Source organism: Lichenostomus cassidix, unplaced genomic scaffold (assembly GCF_008360975.1).
Source record: "Lichenostomus cassidix isolate B80296 unplaced genomic scaffold, HeHo_3.0 HiC_scaffold_815, whole genome shotgun sequence".
NCBI classification, from domain to species: Eukaryota; Metazoa; Chordata; class Aves; order Passeriformes; family Meliphagidae; genus Lichenostomus; species Lichenostomus cassidix.
Window position 1 is genome coordinate 38,835 of NW_028147984.1, and position 21,624 is coordinate 60,458.

The 21,624-nt window shown below is 60.9% G+C and overlaps 1 protein-coding gene across 1 annotated transcript; it reads left to right on the top strand.

Annotated features, from left to right (window-relative positions):
- The first annotated feature begins 1,021 nt into the window (after positions 1–1,021).
- LOC146420450 (tyrosine-protein kinase JAK3-like) lies at positions 1,022–19,734 on the top strand. Its single transcript, XM_085048258.1, has 24 exons — positions 1,022–1,264; positions 2,149–2,367; positions 3,385–3,508; positions 4,343–4,454; positions 5,148–5,293; positions 6,186–6,468; positions 7,129–7,254; positions 7,328–7,485; positions 8,380–8,491; positions 9,108–9,294; positions 9,676–9,800; positions 9,913–10,047; positions 10,127–10,211; positions 10,327–10,454; positions 11,703–11,841; positions 11,915–12,066; positions 12,984–13,134; positions 14,434–14,573; positions 15,753–15,942; positions 17,070–17,194; positions 18,294–18,466; positions 19,011–19,128; positions 19,209–19,319; positions 19,411–19,734. Exons 2-24 carry the CDS (start codon positions 2,154–2,156, stop codon positions 19,525–19,527), a joined length of 3,351 nt encoding a protein of 1,116 aa, XP_084904384.1. The 5' UTR covers positions 1,022–1,264; positions 2,149–2,153; the 3' UTR covers positions 19,528–19,734.
- The last annotated feature ends 1,890 nt before the right edge of the window (positions 19,735–21,624 follow it).

A 21,624-nucleotide genomic window follows, 5' to 3' on the forward strand; every position in this document is an offset into this window, starting at 1 on the left:
AGTTGTCACCATGGGGGAACTGACCTCTCCAAGGTGTCCCCATGGGGGAACTGACCCCTATAAGGTCGCTGTCCCCTACACAGCATCACCACCAGGGCACTGTCACTTCCTCGAGGTGTCACCAGGAGGTCCCTGTCCCCTCCAGGTCATCACCATGATGTCTCCGTCCCCTCCGGGTCATCACCACGAGGTCACCGTCCCCTCCAAGGTGTCACCATGAAGGCATTGACCTCTCCCAGGTGTCACCACGAAGGCAACTGTCCCCTCTGAGCCATCACCACAAGGTCACCGTCCCTTCCAAGGCGTCACCACGAGGTCACTGTCCCCTCTGGGCAGACGAGGACACCCGGTCCCTGCCTCCAGCGCTGGTGGCATTGTCCCCATCACGGTCCCGGGGGGACAGGGCCGGGCAGGACCCCTCCCCTCCTCTCCGAGCGGCTGGGGACAAACAACGACTTTGGGCCACATCCGCCGGTGGGGACATGCGACAGCACACGGCCCGGGGGTGGCACACCCTGCGGTGGCACCTGGGGCACCTGGGGTGTCATCGGGGGTCACCGCAGTGGGGGTTGGCAGCTCTGGGGTCCGTGGGGTGTCCAGGGAGTGCCCAGTGTGTGCCCAGTGGCTGCCCAGGGGGTGTCCAGTGGGTGTCCAGTGCGTGCCCAGGGGATGTCCAGGGGATGTCCAGGGGGTGTCCAGGGGTGTCCAGTAGGTACCCAGTAGGTGCCCAGAGGGTGTCCAGGAGGTGTCCAGAGGGTGTCCAGGGGATGCCCAGGGAGTGTCCAGTGGGTGTCCAGGAAGTGTCCAGGGGGTACCCAAGGGATGTCCAGGGAGTGCCCAAGAGGTGCCCAGGTGGTTTCCAGGGGGTGACCAACGGGTGTCCAGGGGATGTCCAGTGAGTGCCCAATGGGTGTCCGGACGATGTCCAGTGAATGCCCAGTGGATGTCCAGGAAGTACCCAATGGGTGCCCAGGGGGTGCCCATCGTGTGCCCAGTGGGTATCCAGTGGGTACCCAGGGGGTTCCCAGTTTCCCAGCCCATCACCCCACACCCCCCATCGCCGCACCCCGCGGTGTCACTCTGTCCCCCTCCCTCGCCAGGAAGCCACACACCCGGCGGTCCCCGAGCAGGAAGGAAGTCACCAGGGGATTTTTTATCTCTCTGCTTCGCTCTCAGCCGCCTACGCACCCCAGAGCCGGATCGGGCCGCGCGGCCTGCTGGGGACCCCAAACCCACCCCGCGGTGACACCCCGGCACGGCACAGGTACCGGGGGGCTCCGCGATGGAGCTCCGCCATGGAGCCCAGGGATGGAGCTCCGCGATGGAGAGCTGGGGTGGAGCCCCAGGATGGAGCTCCGCAATGGAGCGCTGGGGTGGAGGGAGGCTGGGCCAGCCTGGCAGCGGGGGGGTTCTCCAACCGCGTGCCTCAGTTTCCCCTTCTTCCAAGCCGACCCCAGCCCTAGGGGGTTTGGGACCTTGAGGGGTGTGACAGTGGGGTCACTCTGAGGGGTGTGACAAGGGGGTCACTGTGAGAGGTGTGACAATGGGGTCACTCCGAGGGCTGTGACAATGGGGTCACTCGGATTCCCCCGTTTTCTCTCAGCCCCCCACGGCCCCACCGCGGGGTTAGGACGAGGGGTGTGACAATGGGGTCACTCTGCGGGATGTGACAATGGGGTCACTCCGAACGCCCTGTTTTCTCACAGCCCCGCCGCGGGGTTGGGACCATGTGACAATGGGGTCACTCTGAGGGGCTGTGACAATGGGGTCACTCTGTGGGGTGTGACAATGGGGTCACTCGAATTCCCCCTGTTTGCAGCCCTGCCATGGCCCTGCCGCGGGGTTGGGATGATGAGGGATGTGACAATGGGGTCACTCTGAACGGTGTGACAGTGGGGTCACTTTGAGTGGTGTGACAGGGGGGTCACTCTGAGGGCTGTGACAATGGGGTCACTATGATCCCCCCGTTTTCCCGCAGCCCCCATGGCCCTGCTGCGGGGTTGGGACGATGATGGGTGTGACAATGGGGTCACTCCGAGGGGTGTGACAATGGGGTCACTCAGAGGGGTCACTCTGAGCGGTGTGACAGTGGGGTCGCTCCGCGGGCTGTGACAATGGGGTCACCCCGACCCCGCCGTGTTCCCGCAGCCCCCATGGCCCCGCCGGGCGAGGACACGCCGCTGATCGGGGCTCGCTCGGTCAGCCTGTCCTCCGCCGAGAGCGGCGCGCTGCAGGTGCTGCTGTACCACCGGCCGAGCCACCCCCGCGACCCCCGCGACCCCCGCGACAGCTCCGCCACCGCCCTGAGCTTCACCGGCGGCGAGTTCACTGCCGAGGAGCTGTGCGTGCGAGCGGCCAAGGCCTGCGGTGAGCGCCGGGGGGAGCCGGGGGGCTGCCGTGGGGGTTTGGGGTCTGGGTGGGGGTCTGGGGTACTGGGTGGGGGTTTGGGGTTCTGAGTGTGGATTTAGGGTCCTGTGTTCATCCTTGACAAGGTGTCCTGGCTGTGGAAATTGGGTCCCAACTCTGGGTTCCAGCTCTGGGTTTGGGGTTCCGGATATGGATTTGGGGTGCCTGGATAGGAATTTGTGTTCTGGATGGGAGTATGGGGTCCTGGATGGGGATTTGGGGTCCTGGGTGGGAGTTTGGGGTCCTGGGTGTGGATTTGGGACCCTGGGTGGGGATTTGGGGCCCTGGGTGGAGATTTGGGTTTCTGGATGGGGGTTTGGGGTCCTGGATGTGGGCTCGGAGTCCTGGGTGAGGATTTGGGATCTTGGGTCGGGATTTGGGGCTCTGGGTGGGGATTTGGGGCCCTGAGTGGGGATTTGGGGTTCTGGATGGGGATTTGGGGTCCTGTGTTCATCCTTGACTTGGCTTGGCTGTGCACTCTGGATTTCAGCTCTGGGCTTGCAGTCCTGGCTGTGGATTTGGGGTCCTGGCTGTGGGCTCAAGGTCCTGGGTGTGGATTTGGGGTCCTGGATGAAGTTTTGGGGTCCTGGGTGAGGATTTAGGGTCTTGGACGTGGATTTGGGTTCTGGCTGTGGCCACAGCAACCTGTGCTTGTCCTCAGCAGGGAATCCTGGCTGTGGGCTCTGGATCCCAGACCAGGATTTGGGGTGCCAGCTGTGGGCACGGGGTGCTGGCTGTGGGTTTGGGGTCCCAGCCTTGGGTTTGGGGTCCCAGCCTTGGGTTTGGGGTCCCGGCCATGGGTTTGGGGTCACAGCCATGGGTTTGGGGTCCCAGCTATGGGTTTGAGGTCACAGCCATGGGTTTGGGGTCCCGGCCATGGGTTTGGGGTCCCAGCCATGGGTTTGGGGTCCCAGCCATGGGTTTGGGGTCCCATCCCATCCCATCCCGGCCGGTGCCAGCCCCGCTGTGTGTCCCCAGGCGTGCTGCCCGTGTGTCACCCGCTCTTCGCCCTGGCCACCGAGGACCTGAGCTGCTGGTTTCCCCCAAACCATGTCTTCACCGTGGATGAGTCCTGCAGTCAAGTGGTGGTGTATAGGATCAGGTATGGTGTATAGGATCGTGTATGGTGTATAGGATCAGGTATGGTTTATAGGATCAGGTGTGGTGTATAGAAATAGGTATGGTGTATAGGATTGGGTAAGGTGTATAGGATTGGTGTATATGATCAGGTATTGTTTATAGGATCAGGTATGGTGTATAGGATCAGGTACAATGTATAGGATCAGGTATGGTGTATAGAATCAGATATGGCATATGGTGTATAGAATCAGGTACAGTGTATAGGATCAGGTATGGTTTATAGGATCAGGTATGGTTTATAGCATCAGGTATGGTTTATAGCATCAGATATGGTATATGGTGTATAGGATCAGGTATGATATATAGGACCAGGTATGGTGTGTAGCATCAGGTATGGTTTATAGGATCAGATATGATATATGGTGTATAGGATCAGGTATGGTTTATAGGATCAGATATGGTATATGGTGTATAGGATCAGGTGTGGTGTATAGGATCAGGTACGGTTTATAGGATCCTGTATGGTGTATAGGATCAGGTATGGTGTATAGAATCAGATATGATATATGGTTTATAGGGTCAGGTATGGTTTATAGGATCAGATATGGTATATGGTATATAGGATCAGGGATGGTTTATAGGATCAGATATGGTATATGGTTTGTAGGATCAGGTATGGTTTATAGGATCAGGTATGGTTTATAGGATCAGATATGATATATGGTATATAGGGTCAGGTATGGTTTATAGGATCAGGGATGGTCTATAGGATCCCTGACCCCCGGTACCCCGATGGCCAGTTGGGGTTGTTCTCTCTGGGGACACACTGCTGTAACCTCTCTGCTGTCCCCATCAGGTTCTTCTTCCCCAACTGGTGTGGACAGGGACAGTGCCATCGCTTCCAGCTGCTGAACGGCCGGGCCAGCCCCGTGCTGGACTACCCTGTCATCGACTACCTGTTCGCCCAGGTGAGCCCTGGTGGGCTGATTGTTGGTGTTCCTCCTCCTCCTCTTCCTCCTCCTCCTCTTCCTCTTCCTCTTCCTCTTCCTCTTCCTCTTCCTCTTCCTCTTCCTCTTCCTCTTCCTCTTCCTCTTCCTCCTCCTCCTCCTCCTCTTCCTCTTCCTCTTCCTCCTCCTCCTCCTTTTATTCCTCTTCTTCCTCTTCCTTCTCCTCTTGCTCTTCCTCCTCCTCCTCCTCTTCTTCCTTTTCTTCCTCTTCATCCTCTTCTTCCTCCTCCTCCTCCTCCTCCTTCACCTCTTATTCTTCCTCCTCTTCCTCCCCTTCTCCCTCCTCCTCATCCTCCTCTTCCTCCTCCTCTTGTTTCTCCTCTTCTTCTTTCTTCTCTTCCTCCTCCTCCTCCTCCTCTTCTTCCTCTTCCTCTTCCTCTTTCTCCTCCTCTTCCTCCTCCTCCTCCCCCCGCAGCCCCTGGGCATGCAGCTCCTCCCCCTGGCTCACCTGGAATTCCTCCTGCCCACCCCACGGCGGGCATTGTCACCCCAGACTGCCGCCATTGGGGTCACAGTGTCCCCTGTGACTGCGTCCCCAAGCCCCGGGGACAGAGCCCCGTGTGACTCCCTCTGGCACTGGGGACACGAGGGTGACACGAGGAGGGGTTGGGGGTGTCGGGAGAAGGGACAACCCCCCGACTGTTGTCCCCTCAGTGCCGCAGTGACTTCATCGCGGGCCGCGTGGCCGTGGGGCTCAGCCTGCCCACGCAGGAGCAGTGCCTCAGCCTGGCCCTGCTGGACATGCTGCGCATCGCCCAGGAGCAGCGGCACAGCCCCGGCCAGGTGTGCCGCCGCGTCAGGTGAGCGGGGCTGGGGGACAGCGTGGGACCCACGGGACAGCCTGGCATGGCTGGGGACAGCGTGGGACCCACGGGACAGCCTGGCATGGCTAGGGACAGCGGGGCAGTCACTGGACAGCCCGGCATGGCTGGGGACAGCGTGGTATGGCTGGGGACAGCTTGGCATGGCTGGGGACAGCTTGGCAGTCACTGGACAGCCTGGCATGGCTGGGGACAGCCTGACATGGCTGGGGACAGCGTGGCAGCCATGGGACAGCCCGGCATGGCTAGGGACAGCGTGGCAGTCACTGGACAGCCTGGCATGGCTGGGGACAGTGTGGGACCCACGGGACAGCCTGGCATGGCTGGGGACAGCATGGCATGGCTGGGGACAGCATGGCATGGCTGGGGACAGCTTGGGACCCACGGGACAGCCTGGCATGGCTGGGGACAGCATGGCAGCCATGGGACAGCTTGGCATGGCTGGGGACAGCCTGACACCCTTGGGGACACACCGGCGCCCCTGGGGATAGCCTGACACCCTTGGGGACAGCCTGACACCCCTGGGGACAGTGCAATACCCATGGGGAGCACTTGGCACCCCTGGGGACAGGCTGACACCCCTGGGGACAACCTTACACCCCTGGGGACAGCCTGACACCCCTGGGGACAGCCTGACACCCCTGGGAACAACCTTACACCCTTGGGGACAGCGTGGCATCCCTGGGGACAGTGCAACACCCATGGGGAACATTTGGCACCCCTGGGGACAGCCTGACACCCCTGGGAACAACCTTACACCCCTGGGGACAACTTTACACCCTTGGGGACAGCCCGACACCCCTGGGGATAGCCTGACACCCTTGGGGACAGCCCGACACCCCCGGGCCACCAACCCCCGCCGGTCCCGCAGCTACAAGTCGTGCCTGCCCGCCCCGCTGCGGCACCAAATCCAGCAGCACAGCTTCCTGACCCGCAAACGGCTGCGGCGCCGCGTGGGCAAATCGCTGCGGCGGCTGGGCGACTGCCGGCCCGACGGGCCACACCTGAAACTCAAGTACCTGCTGGACCTGGAGCGCCTGCAGCGCCGCTGGGGCGAGGAGGTGTTCCAGGTGCGCTCACCTGCATCCGCCGCGGCCATCGCCATCCATGTGTGCGGCGAGAGCGGCGTGGCGTGGAGCTGCGGAGGGGCGGAGGTGAGCGGGGTGGCTGAGGTGAGGGGGTGACGGGGTTGTCACCTGCGGGGTGTTTGGGGGTGGCTGGGCGGGGGGTGACGGGGTTGTCACCTGCGGGGTGCGCGGGGTGGCGGGGTGAGGTGAGGTGAGGTGAGATGAGGTGAGGTGAGGTAAGGTGAGGTGGGCTGGTGAGGTGGGTGACGGGGTTGTCACCTCTGAGGTGTGCGGGGTGGCTGGGTGAGGTGAGGGGCTGACGGGGTTGTCACCTGCGGGGTGTTCGGGGATTTCTGGGTGAGGTGCGGGGAGTGGGTGACAGGGTTGTCGCCTCCGAGATGCGCGGGGGTGGCTGGGCGGGGGGTGACGGGGTTGTCACCTCTGAGATGCTTGGGGGTGGCTTGGTGAGGTGAGGTGGGTGACAGGATTGTCACCTCCGAGATGCTTGGGGGTGGCCAGGTGAGGTGAGGTGAGGTGGCCAGGTGAGGTGGGTGACAGGGTTGTCACCTGCGGGGTGCTCGGGGATGGCCAGGTGAGGTGAGGTGGGTGAAAGGATTGTCACCTCCGAGGTGCTGGGGGATGGCCAGGTGAGGTGAAAGAATTGTCACCTGCGGGGTGCTCAGGGATGGCAGGGCGCGGCGCGGGTGGCTGGGTGACACCGTTGTCACCTCCGCCGTGCCCTCCCAGAGCCGCCAGCACTTCTGCGACTTCCCCGACATCGCCGACATCAGCATCAAGCAGGCCACCAGCCGCGACGGCGGCGCCGTGGAGAACCGGCTGGTCACTGTCACCAAGGCGGACAACCGCGTGCTGGTGAGCCGGGGAAGGTCCGGGGAGCCCCGAGGTGACCCCGAGGTGACCCCGAGGTGACCCCGGGCTGGCACAGGAGGTGGAGTTCCCCACGCTGCGGGAGGCTCGCTCCTTCGTGGCGCTGCTCGATGGCTACTACCGGCTGACGGCGGATGCCCAGCACTACTTCTGCAGGGAGGTGGCACCGCCGCGCCTGCTGGAGGACCTGGAGAATCAGTGCCATGGGCCCATCAGGTGCGTCACACCCCGTGTCACCTGCTGGGTGACAGCCGAGACCGGGGGGACAGGGGAAGGGAGGGGACAGAGCCATCCCCGGCACCGGCGGGTTGCCACCGAGTCCGCTGTGAGCGCTGGGTTTGGGGAGGGGTGGGGACAGGGGGACCCCGGGTGTCCTCAGGGTGGGTACAGAGGGTCCCCGGGTGTCCCTGGGGTGTCCCCAAAGTGGGCACAGGGAGTCCCCGAGGTGGCCACGGGGTGTCTGTCCCCAGGGTGGGCACAGGGGGTCCCCGGGTGGGGACAAGGGATCCCCAGGGTGTCCCCGAGGTGAGCACTGGGTGTCCCCGGGGTGGGCACGGAGGGTCACTGGGTGTCCCTGGGGTGTCCCCAAGTTGGGCACAGGGAGTGCCCGAGGTGGCCACAGGGTGTCTGTCCCCGGGGTGGGCACGGCGGGTCTCGGAGGTGTCCCCAAGGTGGGCACAGGGTGTCCCCGAGGTGGGCACAGACGGTCCCCAGGTGTCCCAAGGGTGGGCAAGGGAGATCCCCGGGTGGGCACAGGGGTCCCTGGAGTGTCCCCGTGGTGTCCCCGTGGTGGGCACGGGGGTCCCCGAGGTGTCCCTGAGGTGGACACAGGGGGTCCCTGAGGTGTCCCCAAGGTGGGCACAGGGTGTCCACGGGATGTCGCTGGGGTGGGCATAGGGAGTCCCCAGGGTGTTCCCGAGCAGGTCCCCGGGGTGGGCCCAGGGGTCCCCGGGGTGTCCCTGAGGTGTCCCCAAGGTGGGCACAGAGGTCCCCGAGGTGTCCCAGGGGTCCCCGGGGTGTACCTGAGGTGTCCCCGAGGTGGACACAGGGAGCCCCCGAGGTGTCCCCAGCTGTCCCCGCGGGTCACCACGGCCGCCCCGCCCTTGGCAGCGCCGAGTTCGCGGTGCACAAGCTGCAGGCGGCGGGCGGAGCTGCGGGGCTGTTCCTGCTGCGCCGCAGCCCGCAGGACTTCGACAGCTACCTGCTGACCGTGTGCGTGCAGGTGAGACCGGGGGACAGCCAGGGGAACGGGGGGACGGCGACACCGAGGGACACGGCACCGGGAGGGGAACGGGGCGACGGGGACAGCCAGGGGAACGGGGGGACGGCGACACCGCGGGACACGGCACCAGGAGGGGAACGGGGGGACGGGGACACCGCGGGACACGGCACCGGGAGGGGAGCGGGGGGACAGGGACACCGCGGGACACGGCACCGGGAGGGGTTTGGGGACCTGTGACCCGAGGAGACAGTGGCACCGACAGGGACAGTGCCACCTGCAGGGACAATGTCACGCGCGGTGACCATTCGGGATGGACATCCCCGGGTCGGGAGGGGAACACGGACCTGTGACCCGAGGGGACAGTGGCATCTGTGGGGACAGTGCCACTTGCGGGCACAGTGACACCCGCAGGGACAGTGCCACTTGCAGGGACAGTGCCACCCTCGGGGACAGTGCCACCCACAGGGACGGTGGCACCCGCAGGGACAGTGCCACCCGCGGGGACAGTGCCACCCGTAGGGACAGTGCCACCCGCGGTGACCCTTCGGGACGGACACCCCTGACCCGGGAGGTGTCCGGGGGTCCCCCGGGTGTCCCCACCGTGCCATCCCCCCAGACGCGCTCCGGCCCGGATTACAAGCGGTGTCACATCCGGCGCGACGAGGAGGGACACCTGTGGCTCTCGGGGGTGACACGGAGGTTCGGCAGCCTGCGGGAGCTGCTGGACACCTACAGCCAGCGCGGGCTGCAGGCCGACGGAGCCACCATGCGCCTGGAGGTCGCCTGTCCCCCCCGGCCCAAAGGTGACACTGGGGGGAGTGGCAGAGAGGGGCTGTGAGGTCATAGAGGGGCTGTGATGTCATAGAGGGTCTGTGATGTCATAAAGGGACTGAGGTCATAAAGGGACTGTGATGTCATAGAGAGATTGTGATGTCACAGAGGGGCTGTGATGTCATAGATAGACTGTGAGGCCATAGGGTTTCTATGATGTCATACAGTAGCTGTGACATCATAGAGTAACTGTGATGTCATAGAGTGGCTGTGAGGTCACAGTAACATCATGCGATGTCACACAGCATCTATGACATCACCGAGCAGGCTGTGACACCCCAGAGCGGCCGTGTGACGTCACCAGCCGGCTGTCCCCTCCCCCCCCCCCCCCCACGCCCTTCCCCTCCCCCCAGACAAGTCCAACCTGCTGATTGTCCGGAGCGGTGTCCCCTGTCCCCCCGGGTCCCCTGCTGTCCCCCGGCGCCGCAGCCTCCACCAGATGATGTTCCACAAGATCGACCCGCAGAGCCTCACACGGGTACTGTCACATTGTCACCTCCAGGGTGCTCGGCGGGCACGGGGTGGCTCAGGGCCTCGGGAGGGCGGGACAGGGGACAGGGACACCCCGGCGATGTCCCCGTGTCCCCCAGGGCGAGAGCCTGGGCCAGGGCTCCTTCACGCAGATCTACCAAGGCGTCAAGCAGGACCAGGACGAGGAGGAAGGAGCTCGCCAGACCCCGGTGGTGCTCAAGGTCATGGACAGCAGCCACCGCAACTGCCTGGAGGTGAGAGGGTGGCACTGCCACCTCCCGGGGGTCACCGGGGGTCCCTGAGGTCCCCCTGAGCCGCCTGTCCCTGTCCCAGTCCTTCCTGGAGGCGGCCAGCACCATGAGCCAGCTGTCCCACAAGCACCTGGTGCTGCTGCACGGCGTCAGCCTCGGCAAGGACAGTGAGTGACCCGCGGGCTTGTGGCCACCGTGCCTGACCCCTGACCCCTCGGTGGGTCACCCCCTGAGCCCTGGGTGACCCCTGGGTGACCCTGGGTGACGCCGGGTGGTCCCCAGGTGTGATGGTGCAGGAGCACGTCCGGCACGGGCCGCTGGACCTCTACCTGCGCAAGAACTCGGGCAAGGTGACCACCGGCTGGAAGCTGACGGTGGCCAAGCAGCTGGCCTACGCCCTCAACTACCTGGTGAGCCCAGCCCGGGGTCCTGCTGGCCACATTCTGGGGCTTTTCCGTGTCATTGTCCCGTGGGTCGATGTCCCCTGGGTTCCCTGCGGCAGTTGTGCATCCGTGTAGCTCCAATGCATGCATGGCTTCCATGAGTCCGTGCATTCCATATGTCCATATCCCACAGATGCCATGTGTCCACATCCCATAAATCCCATATATCCACATCCCATGGCTCCCATGTGTCCATGTCCCAGGGATCCCACACACTATATCCCAAAAATCCCATATGTCCATATCCCATGGATCCCATATATCCATATCCCATGGATCCCATATATCCATATCCCATAAATCCCATATATCCATATCCCATGGATCCCACATATCCATATCCCATGGATCCCATATATCCATATCCCATGGATCCCATGTATCCATATCCCATAAATCCCATATGTCCATGTCCCACAACTCCCAGTGCATCCACCTCCCACAGCTCCCACATATCCACATCCCATAGATCCCACAGATCTGTGACCCATAGATCCCATGGATCCGCCTCCCACATCTCCCACATCTCCATGTCCCACAGACCCCATGGATCCGTGTCCCACAACCCCTCCTCCCACACATCCATAACCCACCCCTCCCACACATCCACGCCCCACAATTCCACTCATCCATATCCCACAATCCCCACACATCCACATCCCACAAGTCCCACATATCCAGATCCCACAGATCCCATGGATCCATGTCTAACTGCCCCTCCTCCCACACACCCACATCCCACAATCCCAACACATTCACATCCCATAGATCCCACTCATCCACACCCCACAATCCCCACACACCCACATCCCACAGATCCCACAGAACCCACTCATCCGTGTCCCACAATCTCCACACACCCATATCCCACAGATCCCACAGATCCCACAGATCCCGCAGATCCCACAGATCCCACAGATCCCACAGATCTCACAGATCCCACAGATCCCACACACCCACATCCCATAGATCCTACAGCTCCCACTCATCCATGTCCCACAATCCCCACACACCCACATCCCACACATCCCATAGATCCCGCAGATCCCACAGATCCCACAGATCCCATAGATCCCACACATCCCACACATCCCACACATCCCACAGCTCCCAATCCCTCCCCCTCCCATCCCTCCCGCTCATCCCCCACCCATCCCACCCCCGCCCAGCCCATGGGGACCCCCCGAGCGTCCTGACCCCCCAGTTTCCCCCCAGGAGGACAAGAAAATCCCCCACGGCAACGTCTCGGCCAAGAAGGTTCTGCTGGCCCGGGAGGGTGACACGGCCGGGGGGAACCCGCCCTTCATCAAGCTCAACGACCCCGGGGTCAGCGTCACCGTGCTGGCCAGGGACAGTGAGTGAGGCCTCTGGGGGGTCTGGGGGCGCTGAGCCCCCCGAGGGTGCTGAGCGGGGCTGTGTCCCCCCAGTGCTGCTGGAGAGGATCCCGTGGGTGGCCCCGGAGTGTGTCACCGACCCCAAGAGCCTGGCGCTGCCGGCCGACAAGTGGGGATTCGGGGCGACGCTGTGGGAGATCTTCAGCGGGGGGAACATGCCGCTGAGCCTGCTGGAGCCGCACAGGGTGAGGCTGGGCTGTCCTGCTGGGTCCCGGAAATCCCAGTTCTCCTTCCCTGTCCTGCTGGATCCCAGAAATCCCAGTTCTGCTTCCCTGTCCTGCTGGATCCTGGAAATCCCAATTCTCCTTCCCTGTCCTGCTGGATCCCAGAAATCCCAGTTCTCCTTCCCTGTCCTGCTGGATCCCAGAAATCCCAGTTCTCCTTCCCTGTCCTGCTGGGTCCTGGAAATCCCAGTTCTGCTTCCCCATCCTGCTGGATCCCAACATTCCTGACCCATCCCAGTTCTCCTTCTCCATCCTGCTGGATCCCGGAAATCCCAATTCTCCTTCCCCATCCCACTGGATCCCAACATTCCTGACCCATCCTGCTGGATCCCAACATTCCTGACCTATCCCACCGGATCCCAGCATTCCTGAGCCATCCCATTATATCCCAACTCTCCTTCCCCATCCCACTGGATCCCAACATTCCCAATTCTCCTTCCCTGTCCTGCTGGATCCCAGCATTTCTGACTCATCCCATTGTATTCTGACCCTCCTGTCCTCTTCTGCTATCTCCCAGCCCTTGTTCCCTGCTCAGTTTCATCCCAAAATCCCATCCCATCCCATCCCAAAATCCCACCCCAAAATGCCATCCCAAAATCCCAAAATCCCAAAATCCCAAAATCCCATCCCTTCACAAAAACCCATCCTATCCAAAAATCCTATCCCACCCCATCCCAAAATCCCATCCCAAAATCCCATCCCACCCCAATCCCAAAATCCCATCCCATCAATCCCATCCCATCCCATCCCAAAATCCCATCCCATTATTCCATCCCACCCCATCCCATCAATCCCATCCCAATCCCACCCCATCCCAAATCCCCTCCCTGCCCTGTTAGCTCTCCCCACCCCAACCCCGCTGTCCCACGTTCCCACAGAAGCTGGAGTTCTACCAGAGCCACCAAGCCCTCCCTGTCCCCAAGTGGCCGGAGCTGGCCGCCCTGATCGCCCACTGCATGGACTACGAGCCACAGCGCCGGCCAGCCTTCCGCGGCCTCATCCGTGACCTCAACAGCCTCATCACCTCGGGTGAGCGGGGGGACATGGGGACATGGGGACATGGGGACAGTGGGGACAGTGGGGACATTGGGATATTGGGGACACTGGGGACACTGGGGACATTGGGGACAGTGGGGACAGTGGGGACAGTGGGGATACTGGAGACATTGGGGACATGGGGACATGGGGACATGGGGAAATTGGGGACAGTGGGGACATTGGGGACATGGGGACATGGGGATACTGGGGACAGTGGGGACATTGGGGACACTGGGGACATGGGGACACTGGGGACATTGGGGACATGGGGACATGGAGACATGGGGAAATTGGGACATGGGGACATTGGGGACACTGGGATATTGGGGACACTGGGGACACTGGGGACACTGGGGACATTGGGGACATTGGGATATTGGGGACACAGGGGACATTGGGGACATTGGGATATTGGGGACACAGGGGACATTGGGGACACTGGGGACATGGGGACACGGGGACATGGGACATTGGGGACATTGGGGACATGGGGACATGGGGGACATTGGGGACATTGGGGACATTGAGGACAACAGCCTCATCACCTCGGGTGAGCGGGGGACACTGGGGACATTGGGGACATGGGGACATTGGGGACACTGGGGATATTGGGGACATTGGGGACATTGGGAATACTGGGGACATTAATCGGGACATTGGGGAAATTGGGGACATTAATGGGGACATTGGAGATATTGGGGACATTGGGGATATTGGGGACATTGGGGACATTGGGGATTCAGGAGACACTGGGGACACTGGGGACATTGGGGACATTGGGGACAACAGCCTCATCATCTCGGGTGAGCCAGCTGGGATGCTGGGGACATTGGGGACACTGGAGACACTGGGGACACTGGGGACACTGGGGACACTGGGGACACTGGGGACATTGGGGACACTGAGGACATTGGGGACGTTGGGGACACTGGGTACACTGGGGACATTGAGGACATGGGGACAACAGCCTCATCACCTCGGGTGAGCGGGGGGACATGGGGACTTGGGGACATTGGGGACATGGGGACATTGGGGATATTGGGGACATTGGGGACATTGGGGACATGCGGGACACTGGGGACACTGGGGACACTAGGGACACTGGGGACATTGGGGACATGGGGGACATGGGGACACTGGGGACAACAGCCTCATCACCTCGGGTGAGCCGGCTGGGACACAGGGGACACTGGGGACATTGGGGACATTAGGGACACAGGGGAGGGTGGGACACTGGTGACACTGGTGACACAGGGGACACGGCCAGGCCTCATCGCACTGCTCCCCCAGACTACGAGCTGCTGTCGGATCTGTCCCCGGCGGAGGTGACACCGCGGGATGGCTTTTGGGGTCGCGACTTGCTGGCGGTCAGCAGTGACCCCGAGCACTTCCAGGAGAGACACCTCAAGTACATCTCACTGCTGGGCAAGGTGGGGCACGGGGGAGACCCCAAAATCAGCCCGGGGAGACCCCAAAATCAGCCCAGGGGAGACCCCAAAATAGGCACATGGGGACCCCAAAATCAGCCCTGGGGAGACCCCAAAATCAGCACAGGGGAGACCCCAAATTCAGCCTCAGGGAGACCCCAAAATCGGCACGGGGAGACCCCAAAATCGGCCCAGGGGAGACCCCAAAATCAGCCCTGGGGAGACCCCAAAATCAGCCCGGGGAGACCCCAAAATCAGCACGGGGAGACCCCAAAATCGGCACGGGGAGACCCCAAAATCGGCCCAGGGAGACCCCAAATTCAGCACAGGGAGACCCCAAAATCAGCCCGGGGAGACCCTCTTCCCTTCCCTCATTTTGGGGGGTTGGGATACGAATTATCAGGCTGGGCTGGGAAACAAATCCCAAAAATCCCTCTCCGTGTGGGATTCAGGGTGGAATACAAATTCCCTGGTTGTGCTGGGAAAAGAATCCCAAAAATCCCTCTCTACGGGGAATATGGGGAGGGATAAGTGGCACTGGGAATGTGGGGAATAGGATAGAAATTCTCTGGCTGTGCTGGGAAACAAATCCCAAAAATCACTCTCCATGTGGGGTTTGGGGAGGGATAACTGGCACTGGGAATGTGGGGAATATAGAAATTCCCTGGTTGTGCTGGGAAACAAATCCCAAAAAATCCCACTCTGTGTGGGATTTGAGGAGAGATAGAAATTCCATGCTTGTGCTGGGAAACAAATCCCAAAAATTCTTCTCCATGTAGGATTTGGGGTGGGATAGAAATTCCCTGGCTGTGCTGGGAAACAAATCCCAAAAATCCTTCTCCATGTGGGATTTGGGGAGAAATACAAATTCCCTGGCTGTGCTGGGAAAAAAATCCCCAAAATTCCTCTCTGATTGGGATTTGGGGAGGAATAGAAATTCCCTGGCTGTGCTGGGAAACAAATCCCAAAAATCACTCTCCATGTGGGGTTTGGGGAGGGATAACTGGCACTGGGAATGTGGGGAATGGGATAGAAATTCCCTGGTTGTGCTGGGAAACAAATCCCAAAAATCCCTGTCCATATGGATGCAAATTGCCTGGCTGTACTGGGAATTAAATCCCAAAAATCCGAGTGGGATTTGGAGAGGGAAACCCCAAAATCCCACCCCGATCCCACACCCAGGGGAATTTCGGGAGCGTGGAGCTGTGCCGCTATGACCCGCTGGGGGACAGCACGGGGGAGCTGGTGGCCGTGAAGAGGCTGCAGCAGGATTCGGCCAAGGAGATTCGGGATTTCGAGCGCGAGATCCAAATCCTGCACTCGCTGCAGCACGAGTTCATCGTGCGGTACCGCGGGGTCTGCTACAGCCGGGGTGAGCCGGGATGGGGCGGGAATGGGGTGGGAATGGGGTGGGGATGGGCTGGGAATGGGGAAGAGAATGGGGTGGGGATGGGGTGGGAATGAAACAGGGAATGGGGATGAGAAAGGGGTGGAATGGGGATGGGGATGGGGATGGGGATGGGGATGGGGATGGGGATGATGGGATGGGGATGGGGATGGGGATGGGATGGGAATGGGAATGGGAATGGAAAGGCCAGGAATGGGGCTGGAATGGGGAGAATGGAGCTGGAATGTTGGATGGGAATGGGGCGGGAATGGGGTGGGAATGGGGTGGAATGGGAAAAGAATGAGGTGGGAATGGGGTGGGAATGAAACAGGGAATGGGGATGAGAAAGGGGTGGGAATGGGGTGGGAATGGGGTTGGGGATGGGGATGGGAATGGGGGAATGGAGTGGGAATGGGGTGGGAATGGGAAAAGAATGAGGTGGGAATGGGGTGGGAATGAAACAGGGAATGATGAGAAAGGGGTGGGAATGGGGTGGAATGGGGTTGGGGATGGGGATGGGAATGGGGGGGAATGGAGTGGGAATGGGGTGGGAATGGGGATGGGAATGGGAATGGGAATGGGAATGGGAATGGGAAAGGGCCAGGAATGGGGCTGGAATGGGGGAGAATGGGGCTGGAATGCGGATGGGAATGGGGCGGGAATGGGATTGGGAATGGGGTGGGATGGGAAAGGGAATGGGGTGGGAATGGGGATGGAATGGGATGGGAATTGGGATGGGAATGGGGTGGGAATGAGAAAAGGAATGGGGTGGGAATGGGAATGGGAATTGAGAGGGATTGGGCCTGGGAATTGGGAAGGGAATGGAGTGGGAATGGGAATGGGAAAGGGCCGGGAATGGGGTGGGAATAGGGATGGGAATGGGGCAGGGAATGGGGTGGGAACGGGACAGGGAATATGGCAGGAATGGGGCAGGGAATGGGTTAGGAATGGGGTGGGAATGGGACAAGAATGGGGCAGAGAATGGAGCAGGAATGGGGCCGGGAGCAGTCAGTGATCCCCAATCCCAATCCCGATCCCGATCCTGATCCCGATCCCAATCCCGATCCCAATCCCGATCCCACTCCCGCCGCCCCGCTGCCGGTGTGTCTCAGGGCTGCGCGGCTTGCGGCTGGTGATGGAGTTCCTGCCCAACGGCTGCCTGCGGGATTTCCTGCAGAAGAACCAAACCCGCCTGGAGCACAGGACGCTGCTCCTCTACGCCTGGCAGATCTGCAAGGTGGCAGCGGGGTGGGGACGGTGACAACAGGGGGCTGCTGTCCCGGGATGGTGACAATGGGGGGCTGCTGTCCCGGGATGGTGACAATGGGGGGCTGCTGTCCTGGGATGGTGACAATGCAGGGCTGCTGTCCCGGGATGGTGACAATGGGGGGCTGCTGTCCTGGGATGGTGACAATGGGGGGCTGCTGTCCCTGGACGGTGACAATGAGGGGCTGCTGTCCCGGGATGGTGACAATGGGGGACTGCTGTCCCGGGATGGTGACAACGGGGGGCTGCTGTCCTGAGATGGTGACAACGGGGGGCTGCTGTCCCTGGATGGTGACAGTGTGGAGCTGCTGTCCCTGGATGGTGACAATGCGGGGCTGCTGTCCCGGGATGGTGACAATGGGGGGCTGCTGTCCCGGGATGGTGACAATGGGGGGCTGCTGTCCCGGGATGGTGACAATGGGGGGCTGCTGTCCCGGGATGGTGACAATGGGGGGCTGCTGTCCCGGGATGGTGACAATGGGGGGCTGCTGTCCTGGGATGGTGACAATGGGGGGCTGCTGTCCCGGGATGGGGCTGGAAAGGTGCTGTGGGTCATTCAAGGGTCATTGTCCGGCTCTGGGGATGCTGCTGGGTCCTGGCCCTGCCAGCTGGACAGTGCCACAGCTCATCCAGGAGGTCATTGTCCAGCTGGGATGAACCTCCAGGGATTGTCACCCATGGGTCACTGCCCAGCCAGAATGAGCCATGGTCACCCATGGGTCACTGTCCAGCCGGGGTGACCCCCAAAGGATTGTCACCTAAGGGTCACTGTCCAGCTGGGATGATCCCCAAAGGATTGTCACCCAAGAGTCACTGTCCAGCCGGGATGATCTCCCAGGGACTGTCACCCATGGGTCACTGTCCAGCCGGGGTGACCCCCAGAGATGGTCACCCATGGGTCACTGTCCAGCCGGGCTGACCCCCAGAGATGGTCACCCAAGGGTCACTGTCCAGCCAGGATGATCCCCCGGGGATTGTCACCCATGGCTGGCCGGGATGACCCCCCAGCGCCACTCCCCGCTTGTCACCCACCCCGGGTGACACTCCGGTGTCGCCGCCGCCTCCCGCAGGGCATGGAGTACCTGGGCGAGCGGCGCTGCGTGCACCGCGACCTGGCGAGCAGGAACATCCTGGTGGAGAGCGACAGCCACGTCAAGATCGGCGACTTCGGGCTGGCCAAGCTGCTGCCGCACGACAAGGACTACTATGTGGTGCGCGAGCCCGGCCAGAGCCCCGTCTTCTGGTGAGGGGAGGGCGGAAAGGGCTGGAATTCGGGTGGGATTGGGCTGGAATTCGGCTGGAATTTGGCTGGGATTGCGGATGGAATTTGGCTGGAATTTGGCTGGATTTCGGCTGGGATTGAGGCTGGAATTTGGCTGGAATTCTGCTGGAATTCAGCTGGAATTGCGGCTGAAATTTGGCTGGAATTGTGTCTGGAATTCGTCTGGAGTTCAGCTGGAATTCCGGCTCAAATTGTGTCTGGAATTCAGCTGGAGTTCAGCTGGAATGTGGCTGGAATGTGGCTGGAATTCGGCTGAATTCAGCTAGAATTGCGGCTGGAATTCGGCTGGAGTTCAGCTGGAATTCGGCTGGAATGTGGCTGAAATTCGGCTGGAATTTGGCTGGAATTCCCTCTGGAATGCGGCTGGAATTTGGCTGGAATTGCGGCTGGAATTTGGCTGGAATTCCGGCTGGAATTCCCACTGGAATTCTGGCTGGAATTCAGCTGGAATTCAGCTGTCATTCCCTCCGGAACTGCGGGAAGCTCAGCGCTCCTCTCCCGGCAGGTACGCTCCGGAATCGCTGGCTGACAACATCTTCTCGTGCTCCTCGGACGCCTGGAGCTTCGGCGTGCTGCTCTACGAGCTCTTCACCTACGGCTCCAAGAGCAGGAGCCCCTCGGAGGTGACTTCCCGGGGCGGGATCGGGGTCACCGCTGTCCCCGAGGCCACCCCGGTGGCTCAGGGGTGTCCCCGCGCCCGCAGGAGTTCCTGCGGATGATGGGCAGCGGCAAGCCGGCGCAGATCATCTGCCTGCTGCTGGAGCTCCTCAAGGACAACCGGCGCCTGCCCAGCCCCGCGGGGTGTCCCGCCGAGGTGACAGCGCTGTCCCCGCCGTGTCCCCGAGGGTGGCCGAGGGTCGCCGCGGTGCCCTGACGGGCTGGCTCGTGTCCCCTTTTGTCCCCAGGTGTTCGCGGTGATGATGAGCTGCTGGGCTTTCCTCCCCGCCGCCAGACCCACTTTTGGGGAGTTGGCCCCCAAAATCGAGGCGTTGAGGGATGGGAGGAGCAAAGCCCGGGGGTGACCCACGCTGGGACCCCAGATCTGTCCCCAAATGGCCACGAGGACGCTTCCCTGTCCCCTCATCCCAATTTCCCACTGTGCAAACCCTCTGGCTTTTCCCCCTTTTTTCCCTGCTCTCTCCACGGCAGAATTCAGCTTTATTTTATTAAAGTTTGGTCAATTTTATTAAAGTTTGGTCAATTTTATTAAAGTTTGGTCAATTTTATTAAACTTTGGTCCATTTTATTAAAGTTTGGTCAGTTTTCCTGCTAGGAGGAGGTCAGTGGGACATGTGGGACAGGGAGGGGAGTGGGATTGAGCACCACAGGAATTCCCAGACCCTCGGGATCCACAGCCTCATCCCCGGGAGCTGTGGGCTGGGAGAAGGGAGTGGGATTTGCCGCTGGTTATCCCACAGCAGCCTGGACCCTTCTGCCCTGCTGAGACCCACAGATCCCCCAAGAGACCCCCCTGGACCCCCAGCTGCAGAATCCAGTGGGACAGAGATGGATTTTGGGTTCCCATCCAAGGTGGTGGCACCATCCCAGAGTCACAAATCCCCCCTGGAGAGACCCCCTGGACCCCCAGCTGCAGACCCAGTGGGACAGGGATGGATTTTGGGTTCCTATCCAAGGTGTGGCACCATCCCAAAGTCACAAATTCTCCCACAAAGACCCCCTGGACTCCTCATTGCAGATTCCAGTGGGACAGAGATGGATCCATGGATTTCGGGTCCTTATCCAAGGTGGTGGCACCATCCCAGAGTCACAAATCCCCCCTGGAGAGACCCCTTGGACCTCCAGCTTCACAGACCAGTGGGACAGGGATGGATCCATGGATTTTAGGTTCCTATCCAAGGTGGTGGCACCATCCCAGAGTCACAAATCCGCCCACAAAGACCCCCTGGACCCCCAGCTGCAATCCAGTGGGACAGAGATGGATTTTGGGTTCCTATCCAAGGTGTGGCACCATCCCAGAGTCACAAATTCCCTCACAAAGACCCCCTGGATCCCTCACTGAGGAATCCAGTGGGACAGAGATGGATCCATGGATTTTGGGTTCCCATCCAAGGTGGTGACACCATCCCAGACCCACAAATTCCCCCACAGAGACCCCCTGGACCTCTCACTGCAGAGCCCAGAGGGACAGGGATGGATTTTAGGTCCTTATCCAAGGTGTGACACCATCCCAGAGTCAGGAATTCCCCTGGGGAGACCCCCTGGACATCCCAGAGTCACAAATTCCCCCCCAGAGACCCCCTGGACCCCCAGCTGCAGAATCCAGTGGGACAGGGATGGATCCATGGATTTTGGGTTCCTATCCAAGGTGGTGACACCATCCCAGAGTCACAAATTCCCCCCCAGAGACCCCCTGGACCCCTCACTGCAGACCCAGTGGGACAGAGATGGATTTTGGGTTCCTCTCCAAGGTGGTGGCACCATCCCAAAGTCACAAATTCCCCCACAAAGACCCCCTGGATCCCTCACTGAGGAATCCAGTGGGACAGGGATGGATCCATGGATTTCGGGTTCTTATCCAAGGTGGTGGCACCATCCCGGAGTCAGGAATTCCCCCAAAGAGACCCCCTGGGCCCCCCAGCTGAAGAATCTCATTTTGGGATGGGATGGATTGAGATTGAGATTGGGATTGGGATAGGATTTTTGGATGGGATGGGATTTTTGGATGGGATGGATTGGGATGGATTGGGATGGGATTTTGGGATGGGATTGGGATGGGATTTTGGGATGGGAAGGGATTGGGATGGGACAGGGATTGTAACTGGGATGAGATGGAATGGGATGGAATCCATGGGATGGGATTGGGATGGGACTGGGATCCATGGGATGGGATAGGATGGGATTTGGGGATTTTGGGGATTTGGGGATTTTGGGGATTTGGGTATGGGATTGGGATGGATTGGGATGGGAAGGGATTGGGATTGGGATGGGATGGGATTGGGGTGGGAAGGGATTGGGATGGAATTGGGATGGGATTGGGATGGGATTGGGTTTAAAGACTGGGATGGATTGGGATGGGATGGGATGGGATCCATGGGACTGGATTGGGATGGGATTTTGGGATGGGATTTTGGGATGGGAAGGGATGGGAATGGAATGGG

Excerpts from the sequence above, each read along its gene's own strand:
- LOC146420450 (XM_085048258.1), top strand. The coding sequence starts at position 2,154 with ATGGCCCCGCCGGGCGAGGACACGCCGCTGATCGGGGCTCGCTCGGTC. Across the intron at positions 13,135-14,433 it reads CAACAGCCTCATCACCTCGG|ACTACGAGCTGCTGTCGGAT; the intron begins GTGAGCGGGGGG and ends CTGCTCCCCCAG. Across the intron at positions 19,320-19,410 it reads CCGCGGGGTGTCCCGCCGAG|GTGTTCGCGGTGATGATGAG; the intron begins GTGACAGCGCTG and ends TTTTGTCCCCAG.